Below are 16,743 nucleotides of genomic sequence, written 5' to 3'. Positions count from 1 at the left end.
AGAGAGAAACCCTACAGGGTGTTTTAATTCTACTATTACTGTTTAAATAAATTTTGATATTTTTTTCAATTATTGTGTTGCCTGAGTTCTAAATTTGTTGAACTCAGCTTAAACACGCACATCTGCTTAACCTGTTGATTGCGGGGCCCGTTCATTCCTGCCCAGTTTGCCATGTTTCCTTTACCCCCCGAGCTCATGGCTGCCACCCCCGTGTGCTGGGCGCTTTCGCTCCCTAGCTGCATCAGCTCAGGATACTTCCCAACACCACGCGCAAAAACGGATGCTCTCCAGTTTGTAATTGGAGTAGCTGAGAAGAATGCTGCAAGTTTTAAAATCAACTTCCAAATTACCAAACATCACATTTAAATACTTCAGAAGAATAAATTTTTAGTCAAAACAATCATCAGAACTAAAAATCACATCTCAAGTAAAATCAAGTTTAATTGAGCTAAAATCGTTAAGAGTTGAAGTTTTTTTTCTAAGTACAGTGAGCTAACTAGCACTCATTAGGGCGATGCTTGGCAGGTGTCCCGAAGAATCTGCCTGTTCAAATCCTACCTGTCTTTCAAAGCCCAACAAATGCATTTTCTCGTCCCGGTCACTCCACCACAGTGAAATCTAACTTTTTGTGTGTATGGTTTGCCTCATATTACAGTCACTTGTATCGATTCCTTCCCTCCTAGAAATGTGAATACTTGGAAGGCTTGTCTTTTTGGATCATTTTAACCAAAGAGCCCAACACACATCTTTTATGTATTATTCTAGAACCTTCAGCTAGTATTCATAAAGAAACCTGGTAGTGATTATTATCTCTTGAAGTCTGGATTTTGATCATTAAAGTTACCTCTTTCTTTTAAAACAGGTATAACAACCCCGAGAAGCTTTTGGAAACCAGATGTGGGCGATGTGGCGAGTGGGCCAATTGTTTTACGCTGTGCTGCCGAGCTTTGGGGTTTGAAGCTCGCTATGTTTGGGATTATACAGGTACAGAACCTGTTACAAGCAGTTTGGGGCCGTGTAGACTGACAAGTTTGCTTTTCCCGTATGAGCCCATCATTTTGTTTGCTACTTTTCCACATTGTCCCCATCTGAGCTGCCATATTCCCTTAGTTAAATAACTACGACTTCATAGATTGTGTTGTTATCATATTCCTTCTTCAAAAGAAAGAAATCAAAGTTTTATGATACAAGGGTATTTCAAAAAGTCCATGAAAAATTGAACTACTTATCTTGATGGCAAAAATGTGGAAATCCAGTTAAGTTTTCACAATACTCATTTTCCAACTCTTTGAAACCTCTTATGTACCTAGCCCTGTACCTAATACTTTGAACCATAAATGTTTTATTAATACTTTACCTTTGTATTTATAGTAATGCTGTTTCTGTGTCACTAGGAACATGTACAATAATGTGCTGTATGGATCTTTTTATTAGAAATTTCTGCAAAAGATTTAGTAATCATTGTTGCGCAATTCAAAAATGATGTGATAGCCAAAAGACATTTGTATTTTTTTATTTTAAAACGGTTTCTGTTGTCTGCCTGCTAACAAGTCATTTTCTTTGAGTTTTTATCTGTGTTTCTGGTTTTTGAAATGAAGTGAGATCTTTGGTTAATAGTTATTGTTCTCTTAAAATCAAATATACAACACCCACAGCCAGAGCTCCAGTGACGCCTACTGCACGTGGGTCCAAAGAAAGAGCACAGTTGAAGTTTCAAAAGTGACACGAACTCCCTAGTGTTGCCAAACTGAGCCTGGTTGTTTTGATGCTGTTAAAAAAAAAAAAAAAAGCACTCTCATAATTAAGCCTAAAACCGTGTGCATTAAAGATTACTCCAAAAACATTTTGAACCATTTGAAAATGACAAGGAATTTAATAAGACTACCCTAGTCTGTGTGCCACAGAATGCTCACTCTACTAATGATAGCATGCAATTTTACTTTACTGTATGATCCTGATATTAGCGGTTGTTGCAGTTATTGAAAGTCCTTCTGGTTTTGTAACTATAACTCTTCCTTGCTCTTCCCATCTCTCTCCCCTCTCACTGGAGCAGACCATGTGTGGACTGAAGTCTACTCCTGTTCGCAGCAGCGCTGGTTGCACTGCGATGCGTGTGAGGATGTGTGCGACAAACCACTGCTCTATGAAATAGGCTGGGGCAAGAAGCTTTCTTACGTGCTGGCATTTTCTAAAGATGAGGTAGGCGTAAGAGGGAAAAATATTCTTTCAAGGAGAAGTGTAATAGTTTTAATAGTTTTGTGAAGTTTTGTTGAAGTCACCTGCAAAGTGCACATACTTTTAAGTGTATAATTTGCTCAATTTTGTCATTTGTATTCAACAGTGGAATTGCCACTGCAGCCAGGATTCTATTGTGTCATGGATAGTTTGTTAATTCACCTGCTTATTAATGGACATTTGAGTGGTTTCTGGTTCTTTGCTAAGTGCTGTGAACGTTGAGGGACACAAAACATTGTGTGGGCATATATTACGTTTCTCTGCAGATTATCTGGGAATACAATGTATTGTATTTAAGTGGATACATTTTATTTGTAGCATAATTGACAAAACCACTATCTGTGATGCTAGCATCCTATAGGGGTGCTGGTTCAAATCCCAGCTGTTCCAGTTCCAAGCCAGCTCTCTGCTAATGACCTGGGAAAAACTGCAGAAGTTGGTGCAAGTACTTGGGAGACCCAGAAGAAACTGATTCTGGCCCCTACCTAACCGTTCACTCTTGAGGAGCGAACTGATATACAGAACAGTTTTCTCTGTTATCCTTTCAAGTAAATGAATAGTTTCAGAGAGGGTGAAACAGAGATCTCCATCCACCTGTTGGTCCACTTCCCACATACTATCATAGCTGGAGCTGGGCCAGGCTTAAGTCAGGAGCCAGGAATTCCATCTAGGTCTCCTACATGGGTGGCTGTATCCCAGGTGCGTGGACCAACTTCTGCTGCTTTCCTAGGTACGTTAGCTACACTGAAAGTGGAGCAACCAGGACTCAGACCTTTGTTCTGAAATGGGATGCCAGTATTGCAGGCCACTTTACCAACTGCACTAACAACCAGCCCCTAGATAACTTTAAGAAACCACTTAAACTGCCTTTCAGAATTGTTTATCAGAAAGGCAGAGCACCTATCCTTTAGTTCACTTCCCAATGTTCACAGCAACCAGGCTGTTCTCTGCCTGTTAGCAAGTCAGTTTCTTTGTTTTTAGAGTTTTATCTGTGTTTCTGGTTTTTGAAATGAAATGAGATCTTTGGTTAATAGTTATTGTTCTCTTAAAATCAAATATACAACACCCACAGCCAGAGCTCCAGGAGCTCATTCCATGCCTGCAGGTAGGGTGCAGAGACTCCAGGTGCTTGGAGGCAGCGCGCAATGCAGGCACTCCAACAGGAGCTGGAGGCATCCCAAGCAGTGTCCCCATCACTACCGAACCCTTGCCTCCATCCCAGAGTTCTGTAAATCACTTAAGAGAATTCTACTTTGCAAGAATATTTTCCCCGACTAACGCTTGTCTTTTCAAGCTCTTATTGAATGATTTTTATTGATTTGTTGTGATATAGATTATACTTTCTGATGTTGTGTATAAGAGATTTTTTGTGTAGCCCATGGCCACAGTGATTTTTTTCCCTTAGTTTTCTTTTATAAGTTTTATATACTTAGTTCTATGCTCCATTTTGAGTTTTTTTTTTTTATGTGACACAAGGTTTGGATAGATTTTTAGGTGATGAATTTTTCTAGCACATTTGTTGAAAAGATTGCTTCTTCATTAAATTATCTCTACGTTTTGGTCAAAAAATAAGTTATCTTGTAATACAAATTTAATGCAGTAAAAAATCAGTAAAGTTGTTTATCACTTGGTTTTTTCATGGAATCACCTTTGTAGATTGTCTTGTGTTGGAGTGCCTGAATTCAGTACCCAGCTCCACCTTCCCACTGCGCCGTCCGCTAATGTGAAACCTGGGAGAGAAACAAGGTGACTCAAGTCGCTTGGTCACTTCCACCCCTGGAAGGGACCTGGATGGAGGGCCCAACTCCCAGCTTTAGCCATCTCAGGCATTTGGGAAATGAACCTCTGGATTGGAGCCCTCCACCTCTTTGCCTTTCTGTCTGTCAAATAAATAAGAAAATAAGTAAACAAGTATCTTCTCTTTAATGTCCTTCACAAGCTTTAAAATATCAAAGCTTGGTGCTTTTTAAGTTTAAAAGTACATGTGTTTAAAAAAAAAGTACATACATTCCTTGTATTTAACAGATAATGATCAACGGTTACAATTTTATTCAGTATTTATGTTATTAATTTATTTCAGGTAGTGGATGTGACTTGGCGCTATTCTTGTAAACATGCAGAGGTAATTTCCAGAAGAACTAAGATTAAAGAAGACATCCTTCGAGAAACTATTAATGGGCTTAATAAGCAGGTATATGAGCGATATTTGTCATTTGTGATAGAACGTCTGACATTTTTATGTATTTAATAATATGAGGTTTTTAATCCATTGGCCATCTTCAAAATTGTGGCGTTATTTTACAAGTGAGAATATTTTAACATGTTGGGTAGGTATACTTTTTGTCTATTGAAAATTTTGAGGATACATTTTAAATACCAATTTCTGAGTTAAATTATGTCTCTTCTCAAATTGCAGTGAAACAACAGTTGAATATCCATTATTTGACATGCAAAGTTAGTTGTCTTGTTTATCAGAATAACTGGGCTTTGAATATGCTGATATTTATGAACATGTGTATGGGCATTTCTAGATCAAGCTACGAGAAATTATTAACAAGGACAACTTCTGAGAAGAGGAATTGGGTGTCCAAGACAGAAAGTTTGTGTGGATTTTTTTCATAATTAAAAACTAATTTTCCTTTTGGCAGGCAATTAGCATAGGGCAGACCACCTTACTCCAATCAGTGAAATAGGTTCAAGGTGAGGTTTCAGTCTGTCCCGAATTGGCTCTTCTGAAGTGAACTCTTCTGAAAGGAGATCCCATCCAGAAAATCTGGACTGTCTGCTGGAGCCTCTCACCTGCGAAGATTCTGAAACCCAGTGTGTTTTCTGAAGGCAGTGTGTGCTTCTGCCTAAAATTACCGTTTGCCCTTTTACACATTAGCCACCGCTCTGTGCTTGGCTCCCTACACCCCTCTCCCTTGCCTGTTGACAGCTGGTACGTGCCACAAAGGGAAGAGGGCACAGTGTGCAGGTGTTCCTTCAGCTCGCTTCATTGCTGCCTTGGGATCTAGACACTTCAGATTCTGGCAGCTTTGTGTCCCCATTGAAGAGAGAGAGAGTGTGTGTGTGTGTGTGTGTGTGTGTCCTTAGTTTTTCTTGGTGGGGCATTTGATGTGACATAAGCTAGTGCAGTGTGGCAGAAAAAGAACTTACTTTATCCATTTAAAATCTAAGATTGTTGGGGTCATGGAGAGTTGGAAATAGGTGTTAAGTGATTTCTCGGCATAAAAATTGTAAAATGATTTTAAGTTTCCAAATAATACATGTATAAAAGAGCGGTTACTTCTTTGAAGACCTCTTAAAATGTGAATATTTACATATATTATTGCTTACAAATGAACCCCTCAGATCCTCTAATTATAATTTTTTTTTAAAACGTGGTTTACAGAGGCAACTATCTTTATCAGAAAACAGAAGAAAAGAACTTCTCCATAGAATAATTGTAGAACTTGTGGAATTTATATCTCCCAAGACCCCTAAACCTGGAGAACTCGGCGGAAGAGTGTCTGGGTCAGTCGCTTGGAGGGTAGCCCGAGGTGAAATGGGTCTAGAGGTATTTCATTTATTCTGGCATTATAACCTTTTCACTGTCTTGCATTGTATACTATGCTTTGCTTCCAAAAAAAGAGCATTAACCATAACCTTAAGCTAATTTTAACATTTGAAGGCAGCAAATAATTGATGTAATTCCATGTAACAGTTAACAGAATACTTTAAAATGAAATTTAAAATTTTTTAATCTGAATTGTTAATGCAGTGTCGTTAAAAATACTGATACAGATTCTACGTGTACAGCATGGATTTTTCAAATTTATCAACCTGTAAGTACTAACTAGAATTAGAAGTAGTTCTTGATGAGAAATGAGCATGAGTTCCTCGCTAGTCACTGCCTCGCACCCCTAAATCTAACTAAAACCTGGCTTCTAACGTTTTGCAAACACACTACTTCTGTCTGTTTACTGTGTCAGCACTCAAACCAGTACCCATGTGGGATGCTAGCATTGCAGGTGGTAGCTTAACTCGCTACACCACAACACCAACCCCTGGAAATGTGACTTCTGTAGCTGTAAGGGACCTGGGGACAAGCAGTGTGATAGCGTCTGTGATGGACATGAGCACGGTGTAATAGCCTTTCCTTTGCCTTTAGGGATCTTAGGCTTAAATCACTGCAAAGTGCTTAGTAGACATATTTAGGAAGACATTAATGAAAAATTACTGAAAGTAATTCCATTCACTTTTGATATCGGATAATTCTAACTACCATTGCTAGATTTTCCCATTGTTACAATTTATTTTTCCAATAAAAGAAATGTGTCCAAAGCTAGTGATTTATCAATAAACTTTATGTATGCTTTTTAATTTATCCCATCATTTGTAGCTGGAAGTTAGAAGTGTTGGTTGAGCCATAGAACTACAAGATCTAAATTCAACAAATACTTGAAATCATTGCTTATGCAGTGCAAATTACAAGCATAAATCTAAATGAAGCCAATTAAAAAGAGCTAATTTAATTCACAGCTGTTGTCAGTTGAAAGCATGGATATTTAGGTTTTAATTTCTTTTTATGTGTGGATGTGCTTCCTCTATTAAGGCATGTAAGTTCTTTAAACTTTAAAAATGCGAATTTGGGGAGGTGAAGTTGGGCACTGTGACACACAATTAAATATGCCACATGTGAAGCTAGGATCCCATATGGGCACTGGCTTGAGTCCCAGCTGCTCCACTTCCTATCCAGAACCCTGCTAACACCCCTGGGAAGGAAGGTAGCCCAAGTGCTTGGGTTCCTGTACCCCCGCATGGGAGCCATAATGAAGCTCCTAGCTCCTGACTTTGGACCAGTCCAGCTCCAGCCATCGCAGTCATGGGGAGAGTGAAAAAAAAATCTGTTACTAAACAACATCCACAAGTGGAGGGACAGGCTGGTGCCTCGGTCAGTCTGCTCCCTGGGACACCACTTCGTCTGGGCTTGCGTCGTGGCTCCACTTCAGATCCAGTTTCCTGCATGGCTGAAATGCTGGTCTCTGCTACCCACACGGGCCACCCGGATGACCTTCTGCTGGATTCTTGGCTTCAGTCTCGCCCAGCCACAGCTGTTGTAGGCATCTGTGGAATGACCAATAAAAGGGAGATCTCCATCTTTCTGCCTTTTTTTTTTTGGAAGATTTTGTTTTTTATATAAAAGGCAGATATACATGGAGAGGAGAGAGAGGAAGAGAAAGTCTTCCATTTATTAGTTCACTCCCTAAATGACCACAGCAGCTGGAGGCTGGGCATATCTGAGGCCAGGATCCGGAAGCCTCTTCTGAGTCTTCCAGGTAGGTGCGGAGGTCCAAGGACTTGAGCCACCCTCTACTACTTTCCCTAGCCATTAACGGTGCTGAATAGGAAGTGGAAGAACTGGGACTCAAACCCGTACCCACGTGGATGTCAGCACTGTAGGCAGAGGCTTAATGCACAACAGCACAACACTGGGCCCAAATAACAGCACTGCACTGCATTGAGTGGGAACCAGACCCAGGCCTCCTGCGTAGCAGGCAAGAATCCTCCCCATGAATCACTAGCGCACCCCTGCAACTCAAAGATAGTCGACAATTTTAAATTAACAGAACAATGTTAATTCTAAAATATTTCAGGAATAAATCTTGGCAATCAGCTGAAAAAGTCAGAAAATATTGGTTATGTTATTCCCAAAAAGAAAATGTTTGACTTAATTGTTGATGTAAAACATTTTTATGAAATGCTAATTCGTCTCTGCTCGGGATTCCTGTGTTCACTTGCACACGTGACGTTCAGTTCATACACTCTCCCTCTTCCTTTTGGTGCTCAGTCTTCCTTGATGAAATAGGTAATGCTTTTAAGTTTTATTTCCATTTGATTTTCTGTCAGTGCTTGAAAGATCTTAATGAAAAACAGAAGAATAAGAATTGGGGATTGTTACATGCTTGTGTCTTAATTCATAATTTTAAAAGAAATTTCTAAAAATAATGACTTTTTTCATCTTTCTGGCAGCAATAGTCAATTCTACTAGCAAAGTCTCATGTTTCTACATTGACTGTTACCTTTTTAAATTCCGCACAAGGATATGTATAAACCCTCACACACGCACACACGCACACAGGTTCCTGTCTCAGGTGTTTCACACTCTGCTCATTCATTGTTATACATTTGAAGTTTAAAAAAGCATTGTCTGCTTCCTGGTCAACTAGTAAATACTGTGGTGAGACATCAACATGAACTTTGGCAGTGGATAATTTTGCCTTCCAGGGAATGTCTGTCAGTGTCTGCAGATGGGAGGAGGAAGTGCTGATGGCACCCAGCCTGGCTAGCCGCCTGCCCTCCATGGCACACACCTGCTCCCAAGGAATGTTCCCACCGTGTCCAAGAGGGAGCAGTCTTGTGTTAGTGGCACTTGAAGACAAAAATAAACCTATCTTCTTTCACATTTTAGATTTACTGTGTGGTTTCAGAAAGTCAGATTACTTTATCATTAAAAACAAATGTGGATTTACAATTTTTTTTTCTTAGTTTCACACATGCTTGAAAACTTTCAAGTTATACCCCTTAGACAACCTCCTCCGTCAGGGTATCAGCAAAGGGCAATCTCTGTGATGACTGTAGGCTCAAGTCTGAAGGATGACGGATACAGGACCTTGCTAGAGCGAGATGTCAGTAGAGTGAGGTAAATAAAAAGTGGCATATCCCAGTTTGCATTCAAACAAAATTGAAGAAGTCACTTGTGTGTTAGCTACTCTGAGGAGCAGGAGCAAGGGAGATGTCAAAGCTGAGTATCACCTTGGGGAAAGGTTGGCCAAACAAGAGGTCATGGTAAGGGAGATGAGGCGCAATGAATGAATTCAGGACAAAGACAGAATTACAACAGTGTGAGTCGGAAGTCAAGCATCCAACTTTTGTTCTAATCACATCACATTTAATCCATAAAATATTTTTTTCTAAGCTCCCCAGTATCACCAGCTCGTGGTTTTCAATTGGGTGGAGGAGTCTTTTTATGATTGTATGTCATTATTTCTATTTTTTAGCATCTTCAATAATGTTGAAAAATTAATTCTTCCTTCTTTTTAAGAGAAAAGAAACCCTGTTCATCCCCTCTGAAAATGAGAAGATTTCTAAACAGCTCCATCTTTGCTATAATATTGTGAAAAATAGCTATGTCCGAGTTTCCAATAACAATGAGATTATTCCTGGATGGGAGAATGGTGTGTGGAAAACGGAATCCATATTCAGAAAAGTGGAGACAGACTGGCACATGGTAAGTTAGTGCATGAAATGGTTTAAAGCCCTTGTCGCTGGTTAGCACACATTGGCTTCGTTTCTCAGCTGTGCGTGATGTGAAAACCGACGTATCAAGGTTATCCATAGCCCTTTATCCTGGAAAAGGAAATCATGTGCCCAGGAAGCAATCAAAGCCCCACTGGAAATTCTTGCATTTATGTCAAGAACTGTTCTCATCAAAGCAGCTGAATTTCATTCCTTCATGGGAAAAAATCATCAGGTGTATGACCAACCCTTATGGATTTTTTATTTTTTGCTTAAATATGTAAAGTATGTTGCTGTTGAATTCCTTCACAGACATGTATTGCTTGCCTACTTAAAGTTGCCTCTTGCGGAGAACAATGGACTTAGTCCAAAATGCCCAACAACTAACCCTATAGCAGGCTTTGGTTTCATATTGTGAGTTATTAAGCAGCAGCACTGGTTACTTATTTGCTGTATCCTAAAATAAATAAATATAAAAAATAGAAGATAAATGCCATAGTCATTCCCTTAAATGGAGTCACACACTCTTCTATCACTCTGCCAATAGCAAGTACAAAGGGCTTTGAGCTGCCTTGCTCCTTGGAAGTATAACTGTAGTGAACTCGAGTCACTCACATGGTCTCACCAGAGCTCATTATATTATTGATGGGTTTTCATAGGAGTTAATTCACTGATAGGGAGCTGGTATATATAATTAACTTACCAAGATATTTGAGTGGGGCAAATTGTTCACGTTTAAGATACACTGGATAAAGGAAAAAGATACATTGAATGGGTTAAAATGATGTATCTGAGAATCTGATATAGGCTGTCACTGTTCTAAGATATTGTGATGTGCAAAAGATATACAAAGTCACTGTGGTTTTTTTTAATTGAAGTGTTTGTTTCAAAGCTTACCTTGATGCTTAAGCACATAAATATACAATTTTTTTTAATTACATAATCTAATAAGTAAAGTGGAAATCTCTTTATATTAAAGAGTATAATATGTAAAATTGTCAAAATTGTAAATTTGGGGATTTTCTTCTCTAGCTAGAGAAGTATATTTAAATAATAGAACAGGGTGAAATGTGAAATATTTGTATAGAGCTGATGAGAGAAAATGAGTATCTTTTTGGAGGACCACACTTACCCTAATAGTTTCTCCATGCAGAAAACAGAAGTTGTGTTTGTCTGAGGACTAGTCTATCCTTGCTGAGCCAAAGTGATGCGTTTCTTTCTAACCAGCAGCATTATTAGAGAAAATAAGACGTTGCGGAAGATGTGCTGTGCTGCGAAACACGGCTCCTCTGTGGCATGTTTGTCCACTCTACTCATTTGTTCATCAGTAGATGCTTATAAAGTGCCTTTTGTGCCAGGCGTTGTTCTCAGCTAGATGAATAAAAAGACAAAGATACGATTCCTGCTCCTAAGATCTCACATGAACCAACATAAGCAGCCACCCTAACCTCAACGCAGAGTGCTATACTAAGAATATCAACACATTGCCATGGAAACATCAAGATGGCAGTAATTGGCTCTGGCTGCGGGAGTTCGGCAAAACTCCACAGAGCTGGTGACATTTGAGATGGACACTAAAGCAGAGTAGGTGCTCATCGGGCAAGGAAGAACAGGAAAAATACACAAAAAAACGTGGCATGTTGCAAGATCTCAAAATAGACCATCGTGGCCAGAGAGGGTGTATTGTGTGAGAAGGATTTAAATAATGTAAATGAGATGTAAAGACCATTAAAATAGAAAATAGACTCCTATTCAAGAAAAGCATAGCTTAGCTCTACTTTAATGAAAGGCATCATTTATGAAAAGTTGAATGAATCCATTGCTAGTTATAAAGCTTAGTGTCAAATGACAAGAAACAAATTAGGTCCTGGATCAGCTAAGCTCTGGCCATTTCAGCCATTTGGGGAGTGAACCAGCAGATGAAATATCTTTCTCTCTGTCTCTCCATCTCTGTAAATCTGCTTTTTCAATAAAATAAGTAAGTAAATATATATATAAAAAAAGAGCTAGCAGCAAGGATCTCTTTGTTGTTGCTGAAGATTGATTTGTTTGCGAGTTCTTGAGGGAGAGGGAGAGACAGATGTTTCTAGCGGTCACTGCCCAGTGGCTGCAGAGGACAGGGATGGGCCAGGCTGGAGCCTGGAACTTCAGCCAGCACTCCCACGTGGAGGATGGGCCCAGACTTGAGCCACTTTCCTCTGCCTTTCCTGGGCTCATTCACAGGGGTCTTCATCAGGAGAGCAACCAGGACTTGAACTGGCACCGTTGAGATGCCAGCAGAACAGCCTGCAGCTTAACTTGCTGGGCCGTTAAGATTTTTGCTGAGCAAAAATCTTTTTTTTTTTTTCCATAGGGAAAAACTAGGTTTTCATAACTGCTTGTATATGGCCATGAGACTTCACCGTTTCTTTTCTGCACTGGTTGTTTCTGATGACTCCTTCCTCCCCATCCTCTGCTCTGTAGGTCTATTTAGCAAGAAGGGAAGGATCATCTTCTGCATATATTTCCTGGAAGTTTGAGTGTGGATCAGTTGGCCTGAAAATAGACAGTATCTCCATCAAAACAAGTAGTGAAACCTTCCATACTGGATCAGTGCAGTGGAAACTGCGGTCTGATGCCACGCAGGTAGACGTGGCAGGCGGTAAGCATTTGCCTGGAAAATCGGTCACCGTGTGTGCATTTCCCACTCCAAGGACTACTTTTGCTAATCTAACTTAGCTCTGATGTTTTCATAACCAAAAGTTACTCATATTCGTTGTAAAAAAAAATTAACAAGAAAAATCTAAAACATTGTAATAGTAAAGCTCATTTTTTACATTGAAATATAAGTGTTAAGGAGAAAAATCATTTCTTAGTTTCAAAGGTATGTTTTCTCTATAAAGAATATTGTATTTTTTAAGGTTGATTGTAACGTACAAGCTAGACCATGTAGACTGTATTCCGAAGCTATCTCTTTAAGCTCCTTAAATTACTGAGTCTTCATTTTTCTCCCAACAGATAAAAATATTCACTCCTATGATGATTTTTCTGATGCCACTGAAGTTATTTTGGAAGCAGAATTAACTGGAGGAGATGGTGAGGTTGCTTGGCAACATACCCAGCTGTTTAGACAAAGCTCAAATGACCATGAAGAAGACTGTTTGGAGATCATTATAAAATTCAATGACCTTTAAGAACCTGAATATTATAAAAGAGCTGGCATAATCAAGAACTTACCATGGTCTACAGTAGTCTGTGGGTTCAGTGCATGCTTAGTTGGCAATTTACTACTCTGCACCAGCATATATTTTTGGTGTGGCCATTTATCATGTGACCCTCATTAAAATATATCTTTATACTGTGGGCCATAACGAAATCTTGAATTAAAAACTCCCCTCCATATGTGACTGTTATTTGAAATAAAGTGCTGTTGCCTTCAGAAGAAGTTTAAAGACTGTAAGTACAATTATAAAAGTAAAATGGCGGTATACATTATTAAGTGCTATTCATGATTATGATAAAATCATGGCCTAATGAGAATAACCTCATGCTTATTGAGCAGCCATTAATTTCTTCATTAATGGTTGGATTATATTTTCCTGAGATTTTAAATTTTTAATAAAAGTGAAAATATCTCTTAAGTTATATGATGCATGAAATTTTTATCACTGTATATATGTAGACATTTAAGAAATAAAATGAATTATTTTCGCTTATAACTTTTTAATGGTTATGCTGACTAAATACAGATCTTTGGTAAGTATGTGCTATCCACGGAAAGACACTTGAATAGACAAGAGTAATGAAAACATAAATTCAGAATTGTAAATTCCATTGATATATGAATATTTGAGTATGATTTAGCTTTGAGTTCTATTTTTAACTACCTCACTGAATAAAATATTCTTCACTTTAACATCATGTATTATGCAGTATTTATATACTGTATCAAGAACTTGTACATGTTCCATATAATCTCTCCAGTTGAGTGTCATGAACGTTGATTAAGCTTGCCTGTGCAGGTCTCGGGCAACAGCAGTACAAAACAAAGCAACACTGAGAGAAAAGCCCCAGGCCTTCGGATTCCGTCATCATGTTCAGTGGAGAGTTCTGGAAAAAGGTTTGCTTGGCATTTCTAATAATCTTCAACACAGTACAATGTTTAAAAGTATTATAGTCAATTTCCTATTTACAAAGGGTAAACAAGTTTCATGTATTTAATTTGTACAAATTAAAGAGTATAACAATAATTCCCTCCCTCCTACCTGTGTTCCTGCCCTCTCTCTTCTTTCCTTTCTTATTTTTTCTGTTAATTTTTTCAATGAGCATTCTTTCAGTATATCACAAACTTAAGCCCCCATCAAAAAAAAAAAAAATCCCTCAAGTTGATATTGTCATGAACGGTGGATGAGGGTGCCTTTTCCTCGCATCCTCACCGGCACTTATTTTTGACCTGAGACATTCTGCCTGGGGTGAAGCAAAACCTCATTGTGGTTTTTCTTTGCGTTCCCTTGGTGGCTACTGACCTGAGCATTTTTCCGTACGTCTGCCATCTTAACTCTATCGTTTGAGAAATGCTTGTCCTCGTCCTGTGCACATCTCCTGACTGACTGCTTTGTTGTTGAGTCTCCGGGGCTCTGTGTACGTTCTGCGTGGTAATGCTTTATCAGTTGCATGGTCTGCAGATATTCTCTCCCGTGCTGTCGGGATTCCCTTCACGTTGTCCTTTGCAGTGCGGCAGCTTTCCAGCCTGACGGCCTCTGCCTCTGTCCTCTTTTTCAAGAAGTCTTTGCCTAAGCCAATGTCTTGCAAATTTGCACTATGTTTTCATCTAGTAATTTGATGGTTGGGTCATCGACTTAGATCCCTGATCCATTGTGAGTTGGTTTTGCTTTCAGATTTAAGGTAGGGGGTCTTGTTTCATACTTCTGCTTGCATAGATTTAATTTTCACAGTACCGCTTGATGAAGTGCTGATCCTGCTAGGGACTGATTTTAGCTCGTTTGTTGAGGATAAACTGATTGTAGCTCTGTGGATTAATTTCTCGACTTTCTGTTCGGTTCCATTGGTCTACCTGTCTATTTTTTGTGGCAACACCAGCCTGTTTTGTTTATAACTATCCTGTGGTGTATCTTGAACTCTGTTGGGATGCCTCTGGCCTTGTCATTTGTCTCTGTCATTTGAAGCTTGCTTTACTGCTTGAAGTCTCGCGTGCTTCCATGTGGATTTTTAAGATCCGAGAAGAATGCGGCTGGTGTTTTGATTGGGATCACACTGAATATATAAATTGCTTTGGGTACTATGGACAGTTTGATGATGTTAAATCTTCCAGTCCACAAACATGGAAGATCCTTGTTTCCTTTTATGTTTTGTAAACTTCATTGAAGAAATATCTCTGATTCATGCTCAAATTTTTTTCAAAAAATTAAAAAAAAAATTTATTTTAACCAATTATTATTATTTTTTTAATGATCCTTACAGGGGTGAGGGGATTGGGGTTTGCAGATCCATGTCAGCATCTGGCAGAGAGGGATGGGGAGAGTCAGGGAGGGAAGAGGGGCAGTGAGAGGGCCTCTCCTTATTGTCAGACTGCATCAGTGTCCAGGACGCACCACCTCAGGGGCCTGGGAGGTGGAGAGGCAGAGAGAAGGATGTCCTAGAGGTGGTACTCAAGTGGTCATTCATTGCATAACGTTAGCCCAGAGGGCCTGGGGCAGGCAGGAAGGGAGCCGCTAGGTGGCGCCAAAGGTCCCCTCCGAGAATAGCCGTCCCAGACTCATTGAAGTGGAGCCGACCAATCAGAAGACAACACATACCTTTCCATCAAGCCCTGTCAGCACCACAGCATAAGAAATACACAACTCGGGGCCTGGCGCCGTGGCCTAGTGGCTAAAGTCCTCCCCTTGAACACACCGGGGTTCCATATGGGCACCAGTTCTAATCACAGCGGCCCCACCTCCTATTCAACTCCCTGCTTGTGGCCTAGGAAGGCAGTTGAGGACAGGCCAAAGCCATGGGACCCTGCACTGTGTAGAACTGGAGGAAGTTCTTGGCTGCTGGCTTTGGATTGGCGCAGCACTGGCCATTGCGGTCACTCAGTGCAGGTGTGACTTCCGTGGCCCAAGGACCTTGCGGACCGAAGAACCTCTCCCGGGAGCAGATTTCAGTAAATCTGGCTTTACTATAATACTGAGGTCAAATTAACGGTCTTGGTAGTCCTGCTGTTTTGGTGCGTTTTTGTATCTAACACGTAAGAGGTGACATATTCCCTCTGTCAGCACAGGCGCTCTTCACTGTCCCTCTGTAGGCCAAAGGTCTGTTAGTTGTCCATCTCGGAGTTTCCAGCAGCCTAGGTGCTTCCCTTAGAACTTGGCCTCGTGTGACCAGGCTTTGCTCCAGGGTGAGAGGACCTGGCCATTTGGGCAGTATGCTGAGTTCCTTCACGGCGTCCCAGCAGTGGGCCATTCCTGCCCGAATGTGGTATCGCTTAGATGGGAAAATGCAGCCTCCTGGAAAACTCGCTGCCCTAGCACCGATCAATCTCCAAGGGTTCCACAAAACCTGTATGCCATCAACTGTGTGACTGGCGATCATGTTGTCATAATGAACACAAGACACATTGCATATTCTAGAAACAAATGGAAGCACAAAGTATACGCCTCACATTACTGGTTACCCGGGTGGATTTAAACAAGTTACAGCTGCCGAACTTCACCAGGAGGATGCAGTGGCAATTGTCAAAGTGGCTGTGTATGGTGTGCTGCCATAACCTTTCACAGAAGAACAATGGTGCCACAACTACATCTTTTCCCAGGTGGAAGTATTCCGGAAGATATTTTAGTGGAAAAACTTCCTCAGCCACGCAAAGTACACAAGACGCCTCAATGAATGTGCGCACAGGAGGCTCTCCCAGGAGTGTGGACTCCACCCGGACATTATCAGCCTCAGTGGAGCGAAAGGTGCAGGAAGTAGCATTGCAGCAACTTCTTTCTAAGAAGTTCCTCTAGCCGTGGGACAGGCAAAGCAATTTCTCCAGCTCTGTGTTAAATGCACATACTGAACACTTAAGGTCAGGGAGGAATACTCCTTGAAGAGGAAATTGCAATAAAATACATAACTTGATAAAAATTATTTTATTACATAATCTTGTTTGAACATTTCAAAGGATTGAAAATTTTTCTTTCTTGGGGAAAAAAAAAAAAAAAGAACTCAGCCCGCAGTCCTGTGCCACCTGCTCTTCTGTTCACCCTT

The 16,743-nt window shown here is 40.2% G+C and overlaps 1 protein-coding gene and 1 pseudogene across 1 annotated transcript in view; both read left to right on the top strand.

Moving 5' to 3' along the window:
- The window catches only part of NGLY1 (N-glycanase 1), a 41,734-nt gene extending 28,326 nt beyond the window's left edge, over positions 1–13,408 (top strand). Inside the window, exons 7-13 of the mRNA XM_041003886.1 lie at positions 863–984; positions 2,054–2,199; positions 4,316–4,426; positions 5,627–5,791; positions 9,320–9,505; positions 11,977–12,154; positions 12,511–13,408. Coding sequence (XP_040859820.1) covers positions 863–984; positions 2,054–2,199; positions 4,316–4,426; positions 5,627–5,791; positions 9,320–9,505; positions 11,977–12,154; positions 12,511–12,686 — 1,084 coding nt within the window. The 3' untranslated portion in view covers positions 12,687–13,408. The remainder of the gene's footprint in view (positions 1–862; positions 985–2,053; positions 2,200–4,315; positions 4,427–5,626; positions 5,792–9,319; positions 9,506–11,976; positions 12,155–12,510) is intronic.
- Positions 13,409–15,549: 2,141 nt separating this feature from the next.
- Positions 15,550–16,498, top strand: LOC121146058 (annotated as a pseudogene).
- The last annotated feature ends 245 nt before the right edge of the window (positions 16,499–16,743 follow it).

Source organism: Ochotona curzoniae, unplaced genomic scaffold (assembly GCF_017591425.1).
Source record: "Ochotona curzoniae isolate NIBS_2020 unplaced genomic scaffold, NIBS_Ocur_1.0 contig_1302, whole genome shotgun sequence".
Lineage (NCBI taxonomy): Eukaryota > Metazoa > Chordata > Mammalia > Lagomorpha > Ochotonidae > Ochotona > Ochotona curzoniae.
This window is presented reverse-complemented; position numbering and strand designations above follow the sequence as displayed.